The 26,664-nt window shown below is 34.0% G+C and overlaps 2 protein-coding genes across 2 annotated transcripts in view; one reads left to right on the forward strand and one right to left on the reverse strand.

The window, feature by feature from the left end:
* Nucleotides 1-25,850, reverse strand: part of LOC141556655 (ATP-dependent RNA helicase TDRD9-like) — a 174,297-nt gene extending 148,447 nt beyond the window's left edge. The window contains 1 exon segment of the mRNA XM_074291121.1: nucleotides 25,243-25,850. Coding sequence (XP_074147222.1) covers nucleotides 25,243-25,721 — 479 coding nt within the window. The 5' untranslated portion in view covers nucleotides 25,722-25,850.
* Nucleotides 16,799-18,390, forward strand: LOC141553519 (protein RD3-like). Its single transcript, XM_074285143.1, has 2 exons — nucleotides 16,799-17,097; nucleotides 17,793-18,390. The coding sequence occupies exons 1-2, from the start codon at nucleotides 16,799-16,801 to the stop codon at nucleotides 18,088-18,090; spliced, it is 597 nt and encodes a 198-aa protein (XP_074141244.1). The 3' UTR covers nucleotides 18,091-18,390.
* Nucleotides 25,851-26,664: the final 814 nt, after the last annotated feature.

Here is a 26,664-nt window from a genome sequence, read left to right on the forward strand (position 1 = left end):
TTGGCTAAGAAATAGACTACTTGATCAGTGGAATAGGTTAGGTTCACAGGGCAAGATAGTGAATAAAAATAGCAATCTAGTGTTTGACAAACCCAAACATCCCAACTTTTGGGATAAGAATTCATTATTTGACAAAAACTGATGGAAAAACTGGAAATTAGTATGGCAGAAACTAGGCATGGACCCACATTTAACACCACATACTAAGATTAGATCAAAATGGGTCCAAGATTTAGGCATAAAGAATGAAATCATAAATAAATTGGAGGAACATGGGATAGTCTACCTCTCAGACTTGTGGAGGAGGAAGGAGTTTGTGTCCAAGGGAGAACTAGAGACCATTATTGATCACAAAATAGAACATTTTGATTACACCAAATTAAAAAGTTTCTGCACAAACAAAACTAATGCAAACAAGATTAGAAGGGAAGTAACAAATTGGGAAAACATTTTTACAGTTAAAAGTTCTGATAAAGGCCTCATCTCCAAAATATACAGAGAACTGACTTTAATTTATAAGAAATCAAGCCATTCTCCAATTGATAAATGGTCAAAGGATATGAACAGACAATTTTCAGATGATGAAATTGAAACTATTTCCACTCATATGAAAGAGTGTTCCAAATCACTATTGATCAGAGAAATGCAAATTAAGACAACTCTGAGATATCATTACACACCTGTCAGATTGGCTAAGATGACAGGAACAAATAATGATAAATGTTGGAGGGGATGTGGGAAAACTGGGACACTAATACATAATTGGTGGAGTTGTGAAAGAATCCAGCCATTCTGGAGAGCAATCTGGAATTATGCCCAAAAAGTTATCAAAATGTGCATACCCTTTGACCCAGCAGTGCTACTCCTGGGCTTATATCCCAAGGAAATACTAAAGAAGGGAAAGGGACCTGTATGTGCCAAAATGTTTGTGGCAGCTCTTTTTGTAGTGGCTAGAAACTGGAAGATGAATGGATGTCCATCAATTGGAGAATGGTTGGGTAAATTATGGTATATGAATGTTATGGAATATTATTGTTCTGTAAGAAATGACCAACTGGAGGAATACAGAGAGGCTTGGAGAGACATCAACTGATGCTAAGTGAAACGAGCAGAACCAGAAGATCATTATACACTTCAACAATGATTCTGTATGAGGATGTATTCTAATGGAAGTGGGTATCTTCAACATAGAGAAGAGCTAATCCAATTCCAATTGATCAATGATGGACAGAATCAGCTACATCCAGAAAAGGAACACTGGGAAATGAGTATAAACTGTGAGCACTGTTTTGTTTTGTTTTTCTTCCCAGATTATTTTTAGCTTCTGAATACAATTCTTCCTTTGCAACAACAACAAAATTCGGTTCTGCACATATATATTGTACCTAGGATATTCTATAAGATATTTAATATGTGTAGGAATGCCTGCCATCTAGGGGAAGGGGTGGAAGGAAGGAGGGGAAAAATTTGGAACAGAAGGGAGTACAACGGATAATGTTGTAAAAAAAATTACCTATGAATATGTACTGTCAAAGAAAATGTTATAATTATAAAAATTAATTTTAAAAATTAAAAAAAAAGGAAATAGTCAATGTTGGAGAAATTGTAGGAAGGAAAACTACACTAGTGTATTGTTGATGGAGTTACAAATCAATACAACCATTTTTGAAAACAATTTAGAAACCATGAAAAGAAAATAATGAAATGTCCACACCCTTTGAACTATCTCTGTGTTTATAATTCAAGGGAGCCAATAAGAAGAAAAAATCCCCATACAAACAAAAATATTTATAGTAACACATTTTGTTAAAAGCAAAGAATCTGAAACAAAATAAATGTCTCTTGATTGAAGAATTACTGAACAAATTATGGTACATGAACATAAAAAGGACTGTTTTTCTACTATAAGAAACAATAAACATGATACCTATTAAAGAACCATGGAAAGATGTACAAGAATTGTTATTCATATGAATTCATTAATGTGAAAATCAAGCAAACAATGTACACAAAGGCTATAAAAACAGAATAATCAAAAAAATCAAAAGTGAAATTCTAAAATTATAAAGAAGTTAGAGGTCCACAGATAAAGTACATAACACATATTTTCAGCTTTTTTCAATATGCTGATCAGTTTATGCTAGTTTCATCCTTTTCTCTTCTTTTGCTTATTTAAAAAAAAAGTATCCATTATACATGGGCTGACTATGAGAAAAAGAAAAGAGAGGGAGATGGACAATGGAAGAAATGATTGTGAAATTTAAAAAAAAAAAAGATACCAAAAACTTATTTTTTTTTAAGTGTGACTTGAATGAAGTCAGTAAAAGAGACTGAAAAGCAGTATGACAGGTATGCAGAGAAAGAGATTACTGAAGAGGAAAAACTAGAGAAAAGACAGCATCACAGAGAAGGTGATCAACAGTGACAAAGTTGCAAAAAGAACAAGAAAGATGAGAAATTTTAAAAGGCCATTATATTTGGCAATTAAAGAGATTACTGATAATTTTAGTGATAGCAATTTTAGTTTACTAATGAGGTAGCCAGACTTTAAAGAGTTAAGCAACTAAAAGGAAAAGGGGGAGACAAATCTATTACAACCTGTAAAGGAATTTCTCCATAAAAGAAGAAATGGGACACAACTTACTGGAATACAGATCAAGTAAGGGTTGTTTGGGATGCTTGCAGGTATTAAGGAAGTAGATACTAGTCAAGAGCAGACTGAAGAAAAGGATCAGGGTGGAAATGATAAGGGAGCAATATGTTGGAGAGAAGACAGGATGGAAAAGTATCTCTTGGGCATGTTGCCTTCATAAGGAAAAGAGACAAGAATGATAGGAAAGTGACTAAGGCATCTGAGTGGTAGAAGATAAGAAACAGTGAATCAGAGGAAGCTTTTGACAATTTTTTTCAGTAAAAGATGAGACAAGGTTATCAGATGAGAACTAAGGAGAGGGAGAACCATGGGAGGTTTGTGAGGGAGGAAAAGATTTTGAAGGGTCACTGTGATGACTGCTTGGAGCAGTGAGGTTCCAAATGAAATTACATACATAAAAAAATGACTAGTAGGATGATTTCAGAAAGGCCTGGAGAGACTTACATGAACTAATGCTGAGAAAAATGAGCAGGACCAGGAGATCATTATTTATTTCAACAACAACAATTGATCAATACTGTGTGATGATCAATTCTGATGGACACGGCCCTCTTCAACAATGAGATGAAACAAATCAGTTCTAAGAGAACAGTAATGAATTGAACCAGCTACACCCATCGAAAGAACTCAGGGAAATATAATTCCCAATCCCTCTATTTTTGTCCGCCTGCATTTTTTATTTCCTTCACAGGTTAATTGTACACTATTTCAAAGTCTGATTCTTCTTGTGCAGCAAAATAACTGTATGGACTTGTATACATATATTGTATTTAACATATACTTTAACATATTTAACATGTATTGGTCTACCTGCCATCTGGGGGAGATGGTGGGGAGAAGGAGGGGAAAAATTGGAACAAAAGGTTTTGCAACTGTCAATGCTGAAAAATTACCCATACATATATATTGTAAATAAAAAGTTATAATAAAAAATTAAAAAAGAAATTACATACATGAACTACTAATATACCCAACTCAGAACAATTTCATGATTTCCTCCAACTTTATTCAGCAATATAGGAGCAAAAGCAGCAGATATTGAGGTAATCCAAGGCTAAGACTTAAGGTAAAGTCAGCGATATGATAAGGGGGAAAGGGATTCAAGAGAACAGGACTGCAGAGTTGAATTGGTTCACCCAAGGGTCAAGATGGAGAAGGCTAGCAAGTGCAGCAAATGCATGGATGATAACCTGAAATAAAAACTGAGTGGTCAAGGCACTTAAGAATTCGTGATGAAGATAAAAAATAAATTTCAGGATTACAAGGTAGAGGGAGAGATGGAATAACAATAGACTAATCAGATACAGAAATTCCAAAGTTCAGGAACATGAAAAGAGGTGCATACCTTACCTCAGTCATGATAAGATCAAAAATAGTATGCATGAGAAAGTAAGATTGTGAGCCAGGCACTATATTCAGTGAATAAAAAAAAAAAGAGAAAGATCTTGGAAGTCAGCAAACAACAGCTACTAGAATTTTGATCAGTGATAGATATGAGTAAATCTCAAAGGAGAAGAAATGTTCATAACAGTCTTAGAAGTAGAACCTAAAAGTGACAATGAGTACAAGGAAAATTTCAAACTCTCCCATGTCAACAAATAAATTAGAGAATGAGTGGAAGGTCAGGGAGATGGTGTCATCATAAGAGAGCCAGATCATGGTGAGAGAGAAAATATGGAAGGTGTGACAAAGGAAAAGATTTAAAATGAAAACATAATTATATGTACTCTACACTAGTCAAGCCATTTCTCAAACACATGTGACAAACCACTAAGAAGCACTGTGCCAAAATGTTAATACTGAAGTCTAAAGAGACTCAAATCCTGTCTAGTAGTCTTGCTATTTATGACAGAGGGTAACCTCTAGCATGTATAGTATACAAAGCACTGGATTTTGGAACTAGGAAAACCTAAGTTCAAAATCTTCCTCAGATAGGATTAATAGCCATATATGATCCTACTGGCATGTCAAACCTACTTTTAACCTAAGTCTCAATTTTTTTATTTGTAAAAATGGTATGTTAATATCTGTTTGTAGTATTTTCTTCAGATTGTTGCAAGGCCTATAGAGTCAATTCAATTATACAAATATTTATCCAAAGGAGACAGTACTGGATGTCTTTTTTGCACACCTTAAAACTCAGAGGATATGTAAAGATCTAGGGAAGTGAGGATTTAGCCCAAAGAAAAGATTTGCATGGAATATGACTGGACTATACTTTTGATTTCAACTGATTAAGAAAATTCTCTGAGGACTCCTTCCACTAATGCAGATCAGCAATTGTTAGCAACTTAAAAGTTTTACAGTACTATGTCTCAAGGCATTTAAGACTTTTAAAAAGCAACTTGACTGACATGTATAAGGGACAAAATTTAAAACCTTTTTCTCACTTATGCTTCCTATCTACTATCCCTTGTTTTTGTCAATACTGTATCATTATTTTCAAGCACCTGAAGGTTAATTATTTTGAAAATGGACTACCTATATATTTATTGTGACTCTAGAGTATAAAACTAGAACCAATAAGAAGTTACAGAGAGCTATTCCAGATCAATGAAGAAACATTTATTTTAAAGTATATATATATATATATATATATATATATATATATATATATGTATATATATATATATATATATATATTTTAGGCACTAGAGATACAATTTTTTAAAATTCAACAACTGCTACTCTCAAGCATTTTACATTGTAATAGGGGAGACAACATACACATGTAAGTATATAAAAAATAAATGAAATGGGGAAGAAGGGCACTAGCAGCTTCTAGCAATTAGAATTCTTTTTTTCCTCTTAATAGTAATTTTTTTCAATTACATGAAGATAGTTTTCAACATTCAATTTTATAAGATTTTGAGTTCCAATTTTTCCCCCCTTCTCCAAGACAGCAAGTAATCTGATATAGGTTATATACCTACAATCATGTTAAATACATTAGTCATATTTGAAAGAAAAATCAGAACAAAAGGGAAAAACAAAGAAAAAAAAGTAAAAAATAACATTGCTTCAATCTATATTCAGATCCCAGAGTTCTTTCTCTGAATATGAATAGCATTTTCCATTCCAACTTTATTGGAATTTTCTTAGACCACTCACTGTACTGCTAAAAAGAGCTAAGACTGTCATAGTTGATCATCACACAATGGTACTGTGTATAATGTTTTCCTTACAGCTGATTATTACATAATCTTGATATTACTTTGTACAATGTTCTCCTGGTTCTTTCTCATGTTCACTCCAGCATCAGTTCACTTAAAATTTTCCAAATTTTTCTGATATCATGTAGATTTATTCAGCCATTCCCCAATTGATAGGCAACCCTTCAACCCTTCAATTTCCCTCAATTTCCAATTCCTTGCCACCATAAAAAGAGTTAGCAATTATAATTGTAGAAATAAAATAATCCACCTCAAAAAAAGTGAGTTACCTATGTTTGAGGACAGAAAAGACAATAGCTCACATTGTTAAAGAATTTTAAAATTTAAGCAAAAGTAACCTACAAGGAAGGAATAGAGATGTATGACTACCCCTATTTTACAACTGAAGAAACAAAATCAGAGGTTAAGTGATTTTCCCATGATCGTCAAGTTAACAAATGTTGCAGCTAGGATGACCATTTGTCAGAGAATGGGAAAATAAACTACTTAAATGGTTAAAGGTCATCACATCCAAAACTCAATAAAGTTCTCAGATCTATAAATATTGCTTAAATTGTATTAAAGAGGCACATGCTGGCCAAGCAAAAGATACTGCTAAGATCCAGATAAAGCTCTAGTCTGATTTGGCACCACTAGAAACCAATCTTATCATAAAAATAAATGACCACTTTCTGATTCCATCTGTTATGCTTGGTAAAAATTTAAGGGGAAATAGCACTTCCTCACACTTAGGAAGGATGAAATCATTTGAAACAAGTATCTAAAGGGAGAGAGCACAGTAATATTATATATTCGATTGCTAGTTTCCTATCACTGTAACAATAAAAGAATTAAACTAACATCCAGTCTTAAGTCTAAGAAAATAGAAAGGGGTCTCTTATAAAAAGCAACTAGCTTCAGAATCAGAAAAACAAATGTAAACGCTTACCAAATGAGTGAATCATGTAACCTCTAAGGTCAAAGTTTCCTAATTTATAAAATATGTATAATAATAGGTTAGCTTTGAGGATAGCTACCTTTATAAGCACAGTAGAAACTTTAAAATACCATGTAAATGTTAATATTGCTACTATTATTCTCCTCAATTCTTCAACATCTTTTTCTTCCCCCATGCCTAATCCACCATATTGTGGCCCCTTCACATCACAGGAGTTAGGGCACAGCATCCCTGGGATCTGGAAAGTCTGTATAAATTTTTTGGCCCTCTCTTCATATCAGAAAAGATAACTGAATCATTACGGTATTAAAAGATAAAATATGTTAATATTATAAATTATAGATATGTTATGCATTTCTGAGTTTCTAAATTTTTTTTCTGTGTCATTTGCTGGTCTCTGTGTGTCATCTGCAGCTTCTACAAAATTCCCCAAAAAAATTCCACTTAATTTCTTATATTTCAACTTGAGATATATCAAAATTGCAATGGAAAAAATGGTGATATGGAATGAATAATTGCAGTTCTATTCTTATCTTATGTAAATTTTGCTCCAAAACACCTAAAGAAGTTTTCCCTCTAATGGACCCAAATGTGCAAAAATGTTTGTAGCAGCCCTCTTCATAGTCATCAGGAACTGGAAACTGAGTGGATGCCCATCAATTGGGGAATGGCTGAATAAGTTGCATTGAATGGAATATTATTGTTCTAAAAGAAATGACAAGCAGGCTGATTTCATAAAAGCCTGAAAGGACTTTACATGAACTGATGCTAAGTGAAGTGAGTAGAACGAAGAGAACATTGTACACAGCAACAAGATGATTATGTGATGATCAATTGTGGTGGATTTGGCTCTTTTCAACAATGAGGTGATTCAGGCCAATTCCAAAAGACTTCTGATAGAAAATGTCATCTACTTCCAGAGACAGAACTATGGAGACTAAAATATATGTCAAACAGAGTATTTTCACCTTTTTTGTTGATGTTGTAATGTCTGCTTGTTTTTTTTCCCTTTCTGATCTGATTTTTTTTTCTGAACATGATGAATATGGAAATATGTTTTTTAAAAATTACACATATTTAACCCATACCAGATTGCTTACCATCTTGGAGAAGGAGAGAGGGAGAAAATTTTGGAACACAAGGTTTTGCCAAGGTGATTATTTTGGCAATTCAATTTCCAAAGTGCTTTACACACATGTCAAAGTTAGACTATTCCAAAAGAAAGAACTTAAATGAAATCTTGTTTCAATAATGACTAAGCTTCATTTTTAATCCAAAACCATTTATGAGGCTAGGTAAAGAATACACAATTCAGAGTTCTTTCCAACTCTGATTCTATAATCCTAAGTGATTAGGCAAGGAGATAGTCAAAAGCAGGGTGAAAAGTGATACTTCCATGAGTGAATGTGTTAGTAGTATTACTTAATATTGTTTTAGATAATTTAAAATACCTAAACAGTATAAAAGCATACACCTGCCAAAATAGACATGAGAACTATATGAATATAAACATAAAATACCTTTTATATAAATAACAATCTAAATAACTAAAGTAAAATCTATGATTCAAGGGTATATAAAGTCAATATTACCTAACTAATCTATTTATTCAATATCATTCCAATAAATTACTAAAAAATTATTTTGCTGAGTTAGAAAAAAATAGCGCAAAGTTCATTCGGAAGAACAAAAGGTCAGAACTAATTCAGAGACACTAAGAAAAAAAGATGTAAATGAAGGAGATTCAGTAGTATCAGACCTTAAAAAAACATATTATACTGTGAGAGTATTGTTTCTGTGTAAAAAGGATAATTTCAATTATTTCTAATTTTTCTTGTATAAATAAAACCTATTTAATCAAGATTAGAAGCAATGCCAAAAATGGGGTAGGGGGGATTTTTATAGACAATTTCTTGGATAGGATGTGATTGGGCTAGAATATGTTACTGTGGTATAGGAATGATGAATTTATGAACAGAGGAGAAAAGAAACATAGTATGGTTTTACATATAGGAGTATGAATGTATATATGAATGTTTATAGTTATGCATGAATAAATTTAAGTATGGGGAAGAAGAGAAAATAAAGTTAAAAGTACACAGGAGAGCACAAAAGAAAACCAACAAAGCAGCAAAAGAAAAGCTGAGCTGCTTTTCTTGGAAGAAAAACTTATTGTTTTATATTAAATCCTTTCTTATGGTCTGCTGTGCCATGTACATGGCAATCTTTTTCTTAATTTTGTATTTAAGCTTAAATTTTTTTAATTTATCAAAAAAAGATAAGCTGGTAGTTCCAAAAGTTCAATGTTTCAAAGTAAAATATCAAGAAATAATAATTTATATAAGTATTAAAGTTAAGGTTTCTAAATATTTAACTTTTTCAGCATTCCAACCTATCGTTCAGTGGTAGCTATAATCTCCAATTTATTAACTCTGTCTCTTTTGCTATGAAAAACATCAATTCCTGAAGAAAGAAGCATCAATTCCTGAAGAAAGAAGCTAGACTTACCAATCAAAATCAACCACGTAACAAAAATTAGGACATTTATCATCTTTTCATATACATGCCTTCATTTAATTTTTTTGTTTCATTTTTTTTACTAAGGCAATTGGGATTAAGTGACTTGCCCAAGGTCATACAAGCTAAGAAGCATTAAGTGTTTGGGGCCACATTTCAACTTAGGTCCTCCAGACTTCAGGGTTGGTGTTCTATCCACTGAACTGCCTAGCTGTCCCATTTAATATTTTTTTTAAGTTTTTTCAAATATTTTCAAATAATTATTTGAAACATAAACTGGATATGAAGTGAGAGAATTTTGAGTTAAAAAAAATCTTAGGGAGCTCAGCAGTCATCACTAGATGTCAAAATGGAAGGAATCACCATTAGAACTACTATAAATAATCATGCTCTTAAATTTCTACACAGATAATGCCCTAAGGATCTTAGGCTCAGATAAATAAGTGCCTGACCCCTTTGTAAGTACTTAATAAATGCTATTTCATTGATTGATTTACCCATACTCACTTCTCTATTACAGTAATGCCAAAACAAAAAACTATTAAAAAAAAACTAGTAATACATTAATTAAGTCAAAAGAAAAGCAAAAAAACTGATGATTAAAATTATGGTATGATGAAGAGTATAACAAACCTCTGAAACAAATAAGGAGGGAGGGATGGGCAGACAAGGAAGCAAAGAGAAGGGAAGAAGAAAGGAAGAAAAGAATAGGCAAGGAGATGTTAAGTAATAGCAAAGCAAATAAAGGAGCAGAAAAAAAAAATTATGGTATACTATGGGAGATAAGAGGTGTGAACTAGTAAACAGTTTGGAATTTGTCCCAAAAGTTATTAAATTCTGCATACTTTCTGACCCAACAATATCACTTCCACTGAAAGTAAGTCAAATAAAGAGAACAAAAATTATACAATAGCAACATTGTAGAGTTAAGCAAATGATCAATTATGATTATGTATTGAAAAATGCTACTCACTTCCTGACAGAGAAGGGATAAACTAACAAACAGAATGAGACACATTTTGCAACATGGCCAATATGAGAATTTTGTATGGTATATTTACTTAATAAGAAGGGTTTCTTTTTCTTTTTTCCCTTCTGTAAAAGCAAGGAGATTGAAAAAGAAAAATAAAAGCACGATAATTTTTTAACGCAAATAAACAAAGCAGAAATAGTATGAGGCCATAGAAAAGACTTTAATACAGTTTGAATGCTTACTGCAACATCAAAAAATCTGGACTAAAATTCTAGCTCTGTTACTTATCTCTACATGACCTTCATTAATTAATTTTTTGCATTCCAGTCGCTCATTCATTCAACATTAAGTGCCTGCTTATATATCAAGCATCGTAAAAGATGCTAAGAATGCAAAAATAAACTAAATGATTCCTGCCTTTATAATGTTACTTTCTAGGATTCAATTTCCTCATTTGTAATATGAAAGACTTGGACAAGGTAGCCTATAAAACCTTTCCATATCTGAATACTATCATCCTATATTATATTTTCATCTATCTCCCAGAAGCATTGTTACTAAAGAGCAAGGATAAATATAAAATGAAGAGGTTAGTCAAGGTGCCTTCTTATAAACAAGTCTAATAGCTCTCAATTTGCCAACCTGTGAAACTAAAAGAGAGCCACTCAATTAATGCTCTAGATAATTGACCCCTTCCCTACAGAGTTGAATAAGGCCCTATGGTTGGAGGTGGGCACTTTGCTCCTGGAGAATGCCCAATTGCCTATTACTGTAGGAAATGTACTTGGCCCATTCTGTAGAAACAACCAAATCCTTCATCTAGCAAACACAAAATATGAAGCAGAGAGGTAGCAAATTAGAGACTAAAGAGTTATCTTGTCAAGTCTTCCAAGCTAAAGATTAAACAAGATTGGTTAATCAAGTAGTTTTATGCTAAATCTCCTAAATTCTTTACAATTCTTCTCATCCCCACTATACATACTTAACAATTTAGAGGATGAAGCTACAACATAAATCATGCTAGATTTAAAGTCTAAGGAGCCCAGTTTGAAGCCAAAAGCTCATGCGACCTTGAACTAGATAATCTCCCTTTCAACACTAATCAATGATCCTATGGCATATTTCAAACTGAGATTTGTGAAGTGGATCCAGTTCTGGGTCTGAAGTCAAGAAGCCTCATCTTCCTAAGTTCAAATTTGGCCTCAGACACTTATTAGTGTGTGACCCTGGGCAAATCACTTCACTCTGTTTGCCTCGGTTTACTCATCAGTAAAATGAGCTGGAGAAGGAAATGGCAAACCACTCTAGTAATCTTTACCCAAAAAAAGCACCCCAAAGAAGTGAACACAACTAAAAAAGACTAAGCAGCAACAAAAATGCATCTTAAATATTATTTTAAAAATACTCATGGGGTCACATGACCAATAAGATGAAAAACTGAAAATGTTTCTCTAATCCTCTTTAATTCTAAAAAACTCTCCCCAAAAAAGTAATTATGAGTGCAGAAACAGAGAATTGTCTCTACAAGCCCAGACATCAAGAAGACAAATCTGATAACAGAAGAAAAGCTTAATCCCCAACATGTTGCCTCATAGCCACCATTGCAATAGTCCACAAGCCCTGGCAGGGGCAAAAAAATCAACTGACTTATTCTCTATGGTATCTAGTCAACAATTCTCCTGCTGCAGTTACAATGGATGCAAGTAAACAAGGCCCCTAACTCTGACACCATAATTCTAGAGCAACAAACAGAAACTCAATTCTATGCAACTCTGTAGAGAAAGAAAATGATCTATATAGTCAGACTGTTAGCATTCAGCTAAAGAACTAAATAACTTAAGAAAGGGAAACTGGGACAAGGTGGCAACACCAAGGGAGTTAAGGGGAAGAGGCTGTGAGGTGGAGCTTTATCAGATTTAAAGTTAAAGAGAGAATACAATAAAGGACAATCCTATATCCACAGAAGTCACCAGAGGCCTGAATGTGGGAAACCAAGACAGTTTTCAGGTTCACCCTGACCAAAGTCAACAAAGATCTCACAACGAAGAAAACTCAAGCTAAAACCTATGCACAAACTGATAAATCAACCAGAAAAATATGGAAACAGAAGAGGCTATCAAAATTTCAAACAACCCCCAAAATTGACAAAGGAAATTGAAACATTACTCAATAAAACAGAACATTGTGAATTTCTGGGAGAGAATGGAATTGCTACAGAATGTTTGCAAATGCTTTAAGAAATAAGAGTTTGGGAAGTCATTAAAAAATAATAAATGAGGGACAGCTAGGTGGCACAGTGGATAGCCTGAAGTCAGGAGGACCTGAGTTCAAATCTGGCCTCAGACATTTAAAACTTCCTGGGCAAGTTACAAGAGAGAAAAAGGCAACAATAAAACTATAATATTTGGTCATCTTAGTGTGCCTATTTACTTGACTCAGTCAAGTTTAACAAATTACTAAAAAGGATATGAATAGAATTTTTGAAAACTTAAGATGTGATAGCTTTCTGTTAATTAAATGAGAATAAAAAGGATTATACTTACTTCTAAAGTTGCCGCAAGGCACCTTTACAAAACAAATATGAATTAAGTATTTAAAAACCTTACAAAACAATTATGTAGTCAATAAAATATTATTGACTATATAACACAATAAAAATTATATTCATTAAATGCCTAAAGATGAAAAGCCTAAATAATTTAATAAGGAATAAATCACAAAAACAATAGAAAATTTCACTAAAGAATGACAAAAAGGAAACATCATACCAAAACTTTTGAGACAGCCAAAACAATCCTTAAAAAAGAAAAATATGAATAAAAAGGGGGAAAAGAGAAGAAAGAGAAAAAAAAGAGGAAGTTATAAATCCTAAGTAAAACAAACTAAATAATTATGTATAAAAAATTTTATGGTATTTGTAAATCATATATAATCTGCCCAGGTCTGGGTTTTTTTGGGGTATGTTTTTTGTTTTGTTTTGTTTTTTGGCAGTAGAGTGAGAGGATAGGAATGCTTCTTATTATTGAGCATCCATTTGTTCTTTATTATACTCAGGTTTATAGTCTATTTTATTTTGAATTGCATCTCGAATTTCTTTTGCTTTTTAGAATATATTAATGAATTATCTTCTTCAGTTTTGGATTGGGGCAGAAAAGTCTTATGTCATTTAAATTTCCTTTCCTTTACATTTGAAGACCTTTGTCTACAATACTTGCAAAATTGTATATATTAAAGGGATTGTTAAATTTAGTTATGTATTTTGAATTTGCATCAATAAGATTTTTTTTCAATAAGTTTTTTTTTTTTTTAATGATAATGTGAAAGATTTAACTGCCTAAGAAAATTTTGTGTTTTAATTCAAGAGCTGCCACTGCGACTTCTTGAACAGCAGTTATATATGCTTTAGGAACATCAATTTGGCAGCTATGTGAAATAAGGGGTAAAGAGTAGAAGAGAGTAGAAAAAGAAAGGCCAATTATAAAGCTAGCAATAGTCCAAGAAAAATAATACTAACCAAAGTAAATGCAGAGGATTATCTTGAAAGAATGGTAACAAAAGGTTTTTTGGTTTTATTTTAAGTAGATCAAGGCAGATCATAGGATTTGTAAGCCTTATAGAAGAAGTAGATAAAATGCAGACTTGAAAAATAAGAGGTAAAGGACTGAAAGAGCAAGCTGCCAAAAGAGAAAAGTCTAAAGAGACTGTTGTTTACCAATAGAAAGGCCTCTTCCTCCAAAATTTAAAGTAAAAAGTAGAAAAGAAAACTGTACTGAGGCAATTTAAAAGAACCTGGAAGAGGAAATTCAAGATAGATGGCTACAGTTCTTTTCAGTAAATTATTCAAAACTCAGTATTTAACTTTTCTTCTTTTTCAGTGTTTTAATCTAGAAGTCCAATTACTCTAAGATTTGTGTTTCCTGATGTTTTCCAAATCTGTCTGGAACAGATGCAAGACATCTCATGAATATTTGTTAGTTGCTTTTTAAGATCTATACATTCTAAGTTTGTCCTTTTTAAAAATCTATTTAGTGGTCTTCACTCTATTTTGCTACTTGCTATTCCCACCAATGTTCTTCGTTCTCAGGTACAGTATTAATTTATATTTTCAAACTATTCTTTCATCTATCTCCCCGCCTTCTTTTTCTGTCTCTGTCTGTCTGTCTGTCTCTCTCTCTGTATATATGTGTGTGTGTGTGTGTATGTGTGTATACACACACGTATATTTTCTTTTGTTGAATTATACATTTCCTTCAATTATTTTAATATATTTACCTATCCAATTTATTTTATCCTTTTGTTATTTTTATCCCAAGAGCAATGCTTCAACTTGAGAAAAGTCTTAAAATTAAGGAGACTGGACTTATATCCATACATAAGCACATATGTATATAGACCTATGAGTATTTGCATAATGATGTGTGTGCATACACTTGTGTGTTTGTGTCTTTAGGCACATATATTGACACATGTCTATACATGTCGTTTGTATACATATGTGCACAGACATGTAAAGATATATATATATATATATATATATATGTACATATATATCTCCCTACAATCCACTCACTTTAGGAATAGTCTACTCTATTATGCTTCTGTTTTAAGTCACACATTTTCAGGGAAAAAATAGTAGCAACCAGATAGTTTAAAGAAAGAGGTGGGGAGAATCATTTAAGTTTTATCAGAAAATTTGGTAGGACATTTCTGTCATTATAAACCCAACTCCTTTCATTTTTCATAGTACCATGTACAATGCAATGTGAAAGCCTTCCAACTGAATATAATGAATCCTGACATCTGAATTTTCCCAAAGTACAAGTAATATCAGCTATAGTAATGGCCACACACATCATTCTTTATGTTGCATGACATCTAGGTCTGCTTTACAAAGCCTACTGTTCTGTAATTCAATTAAACATGCAAAGGAAAAAAGTAATAAAGAAAAAGTGTACTTTCAAAAGAAAAGACCTTATCCACAAAGCAGTATCACAAAGTGAACTTTGCAATCTATGATATATTTCCCTATAGCAAATAATAAATATTTTTAAAATCTAACATTTTGCCTTTAATTCTCAAAAAAGGAAAAAATATATAATTACAAAGCTTAATATGCTAGGCCTTCATATTTTATTCTGGTATGATTTATCAATGCACTTTAAGTGCTAATATTCTGACCCTTAAGTATTATAATGGCCTTACTAGGATCATCTGACTTTTAAAAGAATTTAAAGCACATGTTCTATACTTCAAAGTTTACATCTTAAAATATTTGAAGTGTTAATAAAAATTATAATCATTCAAACATATGAACAAAAAATAATTATTATTTAGAAAAAATAATCCTAAATTGCTAAAAATCACATGAGAGGCTGTCTGCTCAGGATTCTTTGACTATATCTGCTCTTTTAATAAAAATGAGTTTTCACAGTATTTCATTGGCAAAGGAATCCTACCGTTTATTTTTCAAGTTTTAATAATAAAGTCTAATTTACTTCTCTATCTTCAATTAAAGAAAATAATGACCTGGCTTTCAAATGGCCTGAAAGTTTAGCTACAGAATAAAAGCAACATGGTTATTTTTAGAGCTCTACAGGCATAAAAATACAGCACTAAACTGTGACCTACAGCTATGCACAGCAACGCATCACATCATGCGACAGTCTTAACTTTAGCTAGGAGCACATTTGTAGTTGCTTCAGACTACTGTTATTCATCTCACTATCAACAATATATTTGCAAGCATTTTGAAACAAACATCTGTATCTGTACCTACTCGTTTCAGATTGCTTCCACAGGCAAAACTACATTCAAAAGATATTCAAAAGATAGATTTTAATGGAATTCATGAAGAATAAAATCGGTTGTATTTTTTAATCTAACAAGGTGAATTAAGCAGCAGCTTCATCAACAGAGAAATCAAAACCATATTCCCAACAGAGAAAGTAATTTAACAAGAATTCAGTTTAAAGGTTAATTAAATAAGACAGACTGCTTCTCTCAACAGTGGACACATTCAAGAGAACAGGATACGACTGAATAAAATCTCTTTCAAGCAAAACTCCTTGAAGCACAACTATCACATTGGACAGTAACAACTTAACAGGTATGTTTTCCATTTTTTTTCTTCACAAAACACAGGTCAAAAAAACCCTATTCTTAAATAATCCTCTTCTAAATGTTAAATCTTAATTGCTAGTCCTAATGGTAGTAAATATTATCAGTTACTTTAGAAGATGACAACGGGAATAATTCTAGTGGGAAAGCTATACTAGCTATATGACAACATTTATGAGAACAAAATCTAAGTTTGTCAAGACTTTTAAGCTATCTTGCCTGTTGGCCAAAAACTGATTATGTATTAGAAGATTTCATAATATCTTTTTTCCAATCTTATTCTGAACTTGTACAATGAAATATTACTCTATGACAAATCCATGGCAAATTTATCAAACACTTTCAAGTCTGCCCTAGAATATCTAGAGTCTATTATCCCAATTAGGAAATTCCAATTAATAATTTTATGTGATTTTCCAGATTATAAAATGCCACTTTTTAGTTGGATGAAGTGGTCAAAAAGAGAATCCCATAAATCTACACATTATCCAGGCTCAGATGTAGTAACCAAGACTCTGCTTCGGGAACTGACATGGCACCTAAAAGAACGTGAGAGATTAATACAGGAGATTGAAAATGAACAAAAAGTGAAAAAAGCTGGTGTAGATTACAACTGGCTAAAAAACTACCAGAATCCCCAAGCAACTATCCCAGCTACTGAACAAAGACAGCTTGAAGTTCTCTGCTCACAAGTTCAACCTTGCCAGACTGGAACTATTCTCAGCAGGTACAAATACAAGATTCTTTTTTTTAAGATATTTACAGACATTAGTCTTAAACTCCCTAAATACTTAAGACTAGAAATCCTAAGCAATTATGCAAATTCTTTAACTATATTTATCAAACATGATAACAACTATAAATTCCTTGCAAATGAATTACATTTTTATGCTGATGCATGGCTCAAAAGAAAATATGATTTATTCTTTTCTATAACAAGTACTATCTTTTACACAGTTTCTACACTATTGCCTGCTTCTGTATGATTTAATATTGATTTCAAGCTTAGAAATGATTCATTTAAATAAATCATAATCCTAAAGATGGTAATGGTATTGAATTAATTTTTTTAATTACTTAGATAAGTCACTGTGTTCCTTAGCAATAACTACTTAAGTATCAGAAATCTTCCACTTTTTTGCATAAGCTTTCAAAGGTCACATAAGGAGGATGGAAGAGAATGAACTCATATTTTTTTTTCTACACACCTTCAGGGTAAAAGTCAGTTCACATCAACAAAACATTAAGTGAAAACTAACAAAACTTTAATGGATTCTAATTCTTCTAAAAATAAAAGAAATATGTAATCCTAAAATGTACAAAAATCTCTTTCACTAAGGTTCTGTGCATTTTTTTTGTAATGAAACTACAAATACCTTAAGTATTTCAAAACAAGATATTCATTATTAGTTTTTCTTCTAGATTTCGAGAAGTTTTAGCAGAAAATGACGTTTTGCCATGGGAAATAGTCTATATCTTCAAGCAAGTACTAAGAGATTTTCTAACCAATTCAGAAAAACAAAGTCAACAAGAGGAACTGGAAGACACACAGAATACAAATTGCTCTGTCCACTATGGAGTTCTAGGTGAAAGTACCAAGAATTCAGATAAAGAAGAAATTCCTACTATTTCAAGTTACATTGATAAAAACACCAAAAATATATTCCCTACATTCTCACAGAGAATATGGAATCTGCCATATTACTATCAATCAACTTAAGTTACTCATCATCATCATAGTATTTATCTGAACCCACAATATGAAATATAGCTTAGGAATAAGAAAATGTAGTGATTCTGTTTCTCTTTGTTACAAGATAAAAAGTCTACAATTTTTATGGATGCCCTTATATTTTCTATAATTAAAATTATCCTTAGTTATTGTACCAAAAATTGTAAAGTTTAACTAAAGTGGAAATGGTGGCTCTTTTAAGTAAATGTTTGAAATATTTCTTTGTTTTTTTGTTTTTTACCATACCTCTAGCATATGCTACATAAAACAAAGTAATTTTATGTACTTAAAATGTAACCAACACTTTGTAAAGTATGGATAGCAAGGACAATTTTTTAAAAAATATTTATATAAAGTGCCATGTAGAATAAAGTGAATGGTTTAATGTTATTATCTATTGTACTCACAACATAACAATGGTCAGAAACACAAGAAGAATCCTAAAATACATATATAATCTCCAGATTAACCGGAAAAAAAAAAGAATGGGTTTTAACCACATTAATAGTTTATTTTAACCACATTAATAGTTGATTGTCTCCTGGAACAAAAACAATACATCATTTTACTTCATGTAAACTTCCTTCTCAGCGCAAATGAAATGTGAAAATAACCTAACAATGTTTAAGATTATAATTTAGGAACTCATAATAATTTGATGAAAGAATGAAAAAAGGCTCATGAATCTTAACCATTTAAGAAGTGTAAAGTGCTTAAGGTCAGTAAATAAGTGAAACAAACTAAAACTGGAGTTCTATCTTTAAATAAACATATAAACAAAAACTAATTAAATTCCAAAATTAAAACCTCTGTACAGAGAAGAAAAAATGCACAGGCTCCAAAGTTTCTCCCCTTAAAAACTTTTTAAAAATTATTTGGTTTTGTTTTAATTAAATCTCAAATGCAGTAATATCAACAAATGTGTCTACAAGGACAGACCAAAATCAGTATGACCCTCATATAAATAAATCCATCTATGGATCCAACTAAAACCCAAAAAATTCCTTTTTTAATATCTTTTCTCTCTTCCCCTTGTATTTGTTACTTATGACATCTCTTTCTGGAGTAGCTTAAGTTTTTGAGAAAAACAAAAGTCTGTGGTCTTTTGATGCAAGTCTCTGAAAAAGGAACTATCTTAAGTTAGGCACATTTACTCTATCTTTCTATATCTCCATTTCCTCATCTATATATAAAATAAGGGGTTGGATTAAAGTCTCAGTTCCTTCCAGCTGCAGAAGGAAAAAAAGGAAGAATGTAGCATAGTTTAAGAGTGCATGGGCACAAAACAAATATTGAAGACTTAAGTCTGTTCTGAGAACTCCATCTATGTAATGGCCCATTCTCTGTGCCATTCCAAACAGAAAGTGCTCTAAACGAACCCTGACCCACAAGCCTGTTCCTTGAGGAGTTTCAAAGTATCTACTGAAAGAGGAAAAACAGCAATTCAGAGTTGCAGAAATATTAAATAAGATTCTATCAATGCTTTTCTAATCCCTAAATCAGAAATAAGATCTTTTTAAAATTACCTATATTCACTCTTACTTGATAAAACTTATTAAGACCATAAAAAGGAGACAGACTCAGTCTTCATAAAAATTTCTCCCTTGGGCCCAGGAAAGGTAGACAAAAAAGATCAATAAATAGAAGTTGTAAAGAAACTTGGTTTGGGCTTAAAGGCTAACCTTCCTAATAACTAAAAGTGAAATGAGTTTCTTCCCTAAGCACTGTGTTCTGTGTTACTAAAAGTTTTGTAAGAAAATACGCAGGATCACTACTTAAAAGAAATCTCTTTTACGACATCCCTAACAAGGTAAGAGTTTGGACTAGATGACCTTTGAAGCCCCTCAAACTCAAGAATCTGTAATTACAATTCTATCCACTAACACCAGAATATTTATTTTGAACTAATTACCATTTAGCATTATAGTTATAGAGGTGGATTAGGGGAGTTCCTGGTTAACAAATCAATTGATTTCCTCTAGCATTTAGTGCAGCATTCTTTACATAGTGATGCTTAATAAAAGTTCAGTGATGGTAAACTCCTTGGCAATAATGCAAAAAGTCCAAGTCTAAACTAGAATTAAAATTAAATTTTTGCTAATCAAAATTTATGATTGAATATAAAATTAACACTGAAATTAATTTCCTCAGAGTATCAAAGCTTTTCAAAAACCTGAAGAACAAATAAGATAATCAAGGTATAATTATAGCTCTGTGCTCCTGCCCAAAATTTTCAGGGGAAATAAAAAGGAAGTGATTATCTAGGATAGTACTATCTTAAACAAAATTTTACAAGATATGTATTTCTTATACTTCAGACATTCTAAAGGAGAAGCTTGCTATTTCTCTAAGTATACTTTTTTGCAGCAGCTCTTATTTTTCAGCTTAAACAAATCTTTAATGCTTGTGGTAAAATCCTCAAATTATTTTTATGCCTATTAACAAATAACATATGGTTCATTTTTTTAAGCAGACTTAAGGTGTGTTTCACATTTCCTTCAATTTTGAGAAACAATGCTCTAAGGAGTAAAATCACCATATCCATTTAGCTTTTTTTTTTTTTTTCCTGAGACTGGGGTTAAGTGACTTGCCCAGGGTCACACAGCTAGGAAGTGTTAATCCATTTAGCTTTTTTAAAAGTTTTATTTAAATTTTTATATAATAACTATACCTACAATTGATAAAGCAATCACTACCAAAAGGTGATGCTTACAAATAAATTGTTTGGGTGCAGGGTGAGAGTAGGGAAGGGAAGGAAGGGATTTATGATTTCACTGGGAAACTTCCAGTGAGGAAACTCCCTCAACATAGACAGAACTGTATTTCAATCTTATTAATAGAGGTGCCTAGGGCACTGAGAACCTAAGTGACTTGAGTAGAATCACAACAATTAGTAACTCAGTCAATAAACACATATTAAGCATTTACTAGGTGCCAGGCAATATACTATATTCTTCGGGATATAATGAAGGAGAAAATCGTCTCTTCTCTTAATCCAATATGTAAACAATTTTGTGTAAGCTAAATACAGGCTAAATTGAAAATAATCAAAGAGAGGGAGCATTGGAATTAACAGAACCAAGAAAAAGTAATTCCAGAATAAAAGAGATTTTAACTGGGACTTGAATGAAACCAGGAGACAGAAATAAAGAGTTTCCAGCTATGAGAAATAGCCAGTGAAAATGCCTGGAGTTAGGAAACTTGTGCAAGGCAAGGCAAAGAGGCCATTTTCACTGTAGGGTCAAGTATATGGGTCAAGTTGGAGAGAAAGAGATTAGAGAGGTAGAAAGGGACCAGGTTAGGAAAGGTTTTAAATGCCAAACAGGATTATATATTTGAGATGACTATTAATGAAGTTTACTAAATACATATGTGAGGTGGGGGATGTAATGTGGGCAGATCCATGTTTTAGGTTTTAGGAAGATCATTTTGACAACCAAATAAAGAATGGACTAGGGTGGGGAGAAACTTGTGATGGAGATCAAACAGCAGGCTATTGCAACAGTCTAGGCACAAAGGATGTGGAAGGCCTGCCCCAGGGTGGTAGCAGTGTTAGAGCAGAGAAAGCAGTCATGCTACAAAGATAACCTCAACCCCAATAATCGAGCAGATATTGGGAGGTTAGGGATAAAGGAGTGTGAGGAGCTGAAGATGATAAATACATAAAGAGGCTGAATGGCTGGGCCCTCAACAGTAATAGGGAAGTCTGGATCAGGAAGGGTTTGGAGAGAAAGATAACAAATTTGGTTTTAAACATGTAGAACTGAAGGCATCCATGGAACATCCAGTATGAGATGTCCAATTGGCAGCTGGAGATGCAAGGCTAGGTAAACAACTGTGAGAAGCATCAGCATAGAGATCATAATTGAATCCATGGAAACTGACAAGATTTCCAAGAAAAACAGTTAAAAGGAAGTAAAGAGGTGGTCCCAGGAGAGAGCCTTGGGTGATAGCCACACTTTGCAGGCTTGACCTGGATAAAGGAGAGACAGAAATAGGAGAGAGAGAGTAGTTTCATGAATAACTAGGAAGAAGCAAATATTCAAGTGTCAAAGTCTGCAGAAAGGTGAAGTATGAGAATTAAAAGGCCAGTAGATTTAAACATTTAAGAGACCATGCTGGTGAGAACAATTGGGCTGAATGATGAAATCAGAAGTCAGATTAAAGAGAGTTAAAAAGCATGAAATAGATCTTGAAAGGAAATGACACCTATCATAGAAGCCCTAAAGGAGTTTATTCACAAAAGAGAGGAAATACATGACAAAAGATGGCAGGAAAATAGAATAGGAACTTTCCATTCCCAGGAAATATCAGTGGAAAGTCCTGGAACTACCAGAAATATGGCCCTTGGTTACACTTAACTAATGCCCATGAGAAAATTACTATGTTTTAATCTTTAGCAAGTCACAACAATAATTTCCCATATCTCTTATTGATTCAAGGCTATGCCATTTCCCCAACAGTTCTGCAGTTTTGTTTGTTTTGGGTTTGTTTGTTTTTTGGTGATTAATGAGAAGGGAATTAGCATGGTTTCAATTAGATAAATGTTCTGTAGAGTTTAAAGCACTATAGAAACATGACAATTCAACGAATGTGTGGTCAATATGTATATGTATGTACAAGGCACTATGCTCACCGTTTAAGATATTAAGATGAAAACTATCAAAAAGACCCTGGATTCAAGATCTAACACTATATAAGGAAACAAAAAAATTTAAATCCCAGCTACATAATACCTTTGTCCTCTTGGATGAATTACTGCTACTCTTTGGACCTGAATTTTCCCATCTGTGAAAAGAAGTGATTAGACTACATGCTGCTTTAATTCCTAAGAAATGAGTAGGATGCAGGGTAAAATATGATAAGAGCAACAAAAAGTCAAATTGTTATGATATGTATGAAGAGGAAAAGATTATGTCTTAATAAGATCACAGATTAAAACTAAAAAGGTCCTTTGAGTCATCAAACCCGAGCTCTTCATTTTACACATGAGGAAACAAAGGCCTAGGGAGACAAAGTGACATTTGTCCAAGATCACAAAAGTAGTCAGTCAGTGACAGACAGTAATCTGACCCAAGTAATCTGACTTCAAATTCTGAGTTCCATTATAGTGACTTCTTTTCCTCTCAGTTAAATAGGATGGGCATGCCTCTAGTCTGTAAATAGCTCAAAAGGTAACTGAACATTAGAAAGACATCACTTTTAATTGGAGAAATAACATAAGTAGTAGTAAGAGTACAAGCAGTTGGGAATGGGGGGAAGATCAGCACTGTTAGTATAAAAAATAGTATTAGAGCTGCATCTTGGACAAAGATGTTATGTGAGGTGAACATTTTAGGCATGGAAGACGGAATGTCAAGAATGAGCAAGAGTTAGAAATGGCCAATTTGGATAGATTAAAGATTGTGAGATGGGGAATAAAGTACATTGAGGGTTGAAAGACTGGTTGAGGCCAACTCGTGAAAAGAACTTTAAAAGCTAAAAAAAGTTTACATTTAATCCCAGAAATAGTAGGAAGCCAGTGGAATTTGAGTGCGAGTGAGTCAAATCTGTGTTTAAAATCACTTGGATGACAGAATAGAGCAATGATTTGACATCATTTAAATTTAATCAAATTTAAATAGAACTGGGGCCACTAAATCACCTATAAAGCTCCTGGCAGATCATAGTGTGTGTGGGGGGAGAGAAAGTATGTGTGTATACATATATGTTAAATGTGACATGTGTATATACCACTTATTTTATTAAATATTTTCCTACTACATTTTAATCTGGTTCTAACAGCACTTACTTTGACACCTAAGATATAAAGAATGTATTAATCAGACACTACTACAGTAAACTAAGCCAGAGATGATAAGGGCTTGAACTAAGATGGTAGTTGAATGACTCCAGAGATCAGGAACAAGAAATAGTGTAGGTAGAAACAGCAAGTTTTGGCAAATAACTGGAGGGAGCTGAATCAAGATCCTGAGGTAAGGAGAATGATGTGATCTCTCTGATGTAAATAGTTAAGTTTCTCATTACTTTCTGTTTAAGAACTCTTCTATTTAAAAAAATACACTCCAAATAATTTGCTTATCACCAATTATCATCACTCTTCTCTCACCAACCTCAGCAGGAATCAAATTCATTATGAGTAATCAAGTCAAGAGACTGTGACCTCAAATTCAGCTCTAAAACATACAACTTCTCTTTAGGTCTCAGTTTCTTCATACCACCTCTTGGGTCACACTTCAATCCCTAAATCTATAATCCTACAACACACTGAAAATGCCTTGGGTTTTAAACAAAAGAAACTTAAGTTCAGAAAACAACTTAAACTTCTTAGTGGAATGTAATGTTTTCATTTTGTGACAAATATATAAAAGTTTTTTTGTTTTTTGTTTTTTGTTTTTTTTTTTTTTAAGAAACTGAAAAGGGGGGGGGGGGGCAGGGAGAGGGAAGAAATGCTGCATCAGAGAGAAAGCAGGCAAAAAATAAATAAATAAATAAATGCAGCCTCTTCCCGGCCTTGGAAATCCTTACTGGCTGTGTAACCCTTAATGTATCAGCGTTTGGATCTCAGTTTCTTCCTCTGTAAAACAAAAAGAATACTCACACCAACTTCCTCACACTATCCCAAGGCTAACACTGAGTAAATTATAACATAGCAGAGAGAAAAACAGAGCAATGCAAGAATCACTGTTGGAGGAAAAAACTAAAAATAAGATAAGCACTAATGGACTGAAGAACCAAAGGAACCAAAAGTCTAATGTTTATATTAGGAAAACTTGGCTACACTGTTATTACCTACTACAACTAGCGAGGGAAGGATAACACATCTACCATACCTAATGGAAAACAACGCTTAAAAAAGGAGCACCCTTACATCTAGGCCTAAGAGCTAGAATAATTCCCACTGTTCTCGAAGAGAAGCAGCACTTGAGAAATGCTTGTTGTAACCAGATAGTAACTACATTTTTACAAGTGATTACAAAGAATGATAGATGTAAAAAGAAGAGGAAAAGGAGATTATTAATAAAACACTTTTTAAAAGTACCCCAAATGGGGAGTGCTTTTCCTCTTTTGCTGTCTCCCAAATGCACACCTTCCCTTCCCATTTCTAAATTTCCTAATCCCTTGATTAGGGCCCCTTACCCGCCGACCACCGAAGTGGCCAAGGCTGGAACACGGGCCTCCTCGCTGACGACGCTGCCATCTGATCCCAATGCCGCTTGGTTACTCTTTAGTGGTTTTTTCTCCTCTTCTTCCGGCCTCGCCTCGATTTCAGTTTCAGCTTCGGCTTCCGCCTCAGCCTTGGCCTCAGCTTCGACTTCGGCTACGTCCTCGGCCTCAGCCTCGGCCTCGGCCTGAGCCAAGGCCTCTGCCTCCACCTCAGCCTGAGCCAAGGCCTCCGCCTCCATCTCGGCCTGAGCCAGGGCCTCTGCCTCCATCTCAGCTTGGGCCTGAGCCTGGGCCTGGGCATAAGCCTGGACCTGGGCATGATGAGCCTGCACCCCAATCCCAGGAGGGCCGGCGGGAAAGGTGGGCGGAGACCCCAGGAGTTCCACGTTGGCCACCGTCTTGCCGATGGTGAACCAGTCGTTGATCTGGTCGAGGGTCAGCTTGCGCAGCATGGTCAGGTCTGAGCCGACAGGAGGGCAGACGCAGTCGCAGAGCCCAGGAGACTGAGCACGAAAATAGGGGCGTCCTAGCCCTAAGGGCGTCGCTGAGCGTCTGGTGGGAACAAAACGACGGTGGGGAAAGAGATGCCTGGCTACAAGCCCCGCCCCCCAAGCCCCACCCAAGCCCCGCCCTCCCCAACGGGGTGGGGCTCCTTGCCCCGGCACGTGCGCCACCAGGTCCTTTCGAGTGCAGTCCTTCCTAGACTCCCGGATTCAAAGAAACCTCCGAAATTCTGGCAATGGGGAAAGCTCTACAGAAAGAAGTTCCCAGCCCCCTCCTTCAAAGTTCACCGACTGCGCACGTGCGCAAGTGCAAGTTCGCCACGGCCCACGCCTACTTCTTCCCTTCTACACTCTCCCCCCTTCTTTTCCCCTCCTCCCCACCTCCTCCCGTACACAAACACGCGAGGCTGCCCTCTGGCCACGTGCCTCTTGAGGCTCCACTTTTTGAAACAAAGCGGGTGTCCTAGGCCTTACCGGTCTTCCCGGGTACCACTGCCGAAGTCTCCCAGTCTCCTGGGCTTCCTGCCGAAGGGATTGCCGTGAGGCTTCCCACCTTCATCCGAGGTTACCTGAAAATGGAATTTAATACACCCCAGGCGACGAGAGTATTTGTGTTTTCTAAATAAATTTTTAACATTAAGTTTTTTTTATTTCGAATGCCAAATGTCTCCAGTCCCTTCCTCACCTATTGTGAAGGTAAGCAATTTGTCAATTATACATGTAAAATCATGAAAAATATTTTCGTATTAATCATGTTGAAAAGAAAAAAAAGCGTGGGGAAAAAAACAAAGTGGAAATAAATACTTCAATTTCCATTCAAAATTCAGTTCTCTCTCTGGAGGCAGAGAGCATTTTTCATGAGTCCTTTATAATTCTATCGGATCGTTGGATT

The sequence above is a fragment of the Sminthopsis crassicaudata genome, chromosome 2, assembly GCF_048593235.1.
Source record: "Sminthopsis crassicaudata isolate SCR6 chromosome 2, ASM4859323v1, whole genome shotgun sequence".
Lineage (NCBI taxonomy): Eukaryota > Metazoa > Chordata > Mammalia > Dasyuromorphia > Dasyuridae > Sminthopsis > Sminthopsis crassicaudata.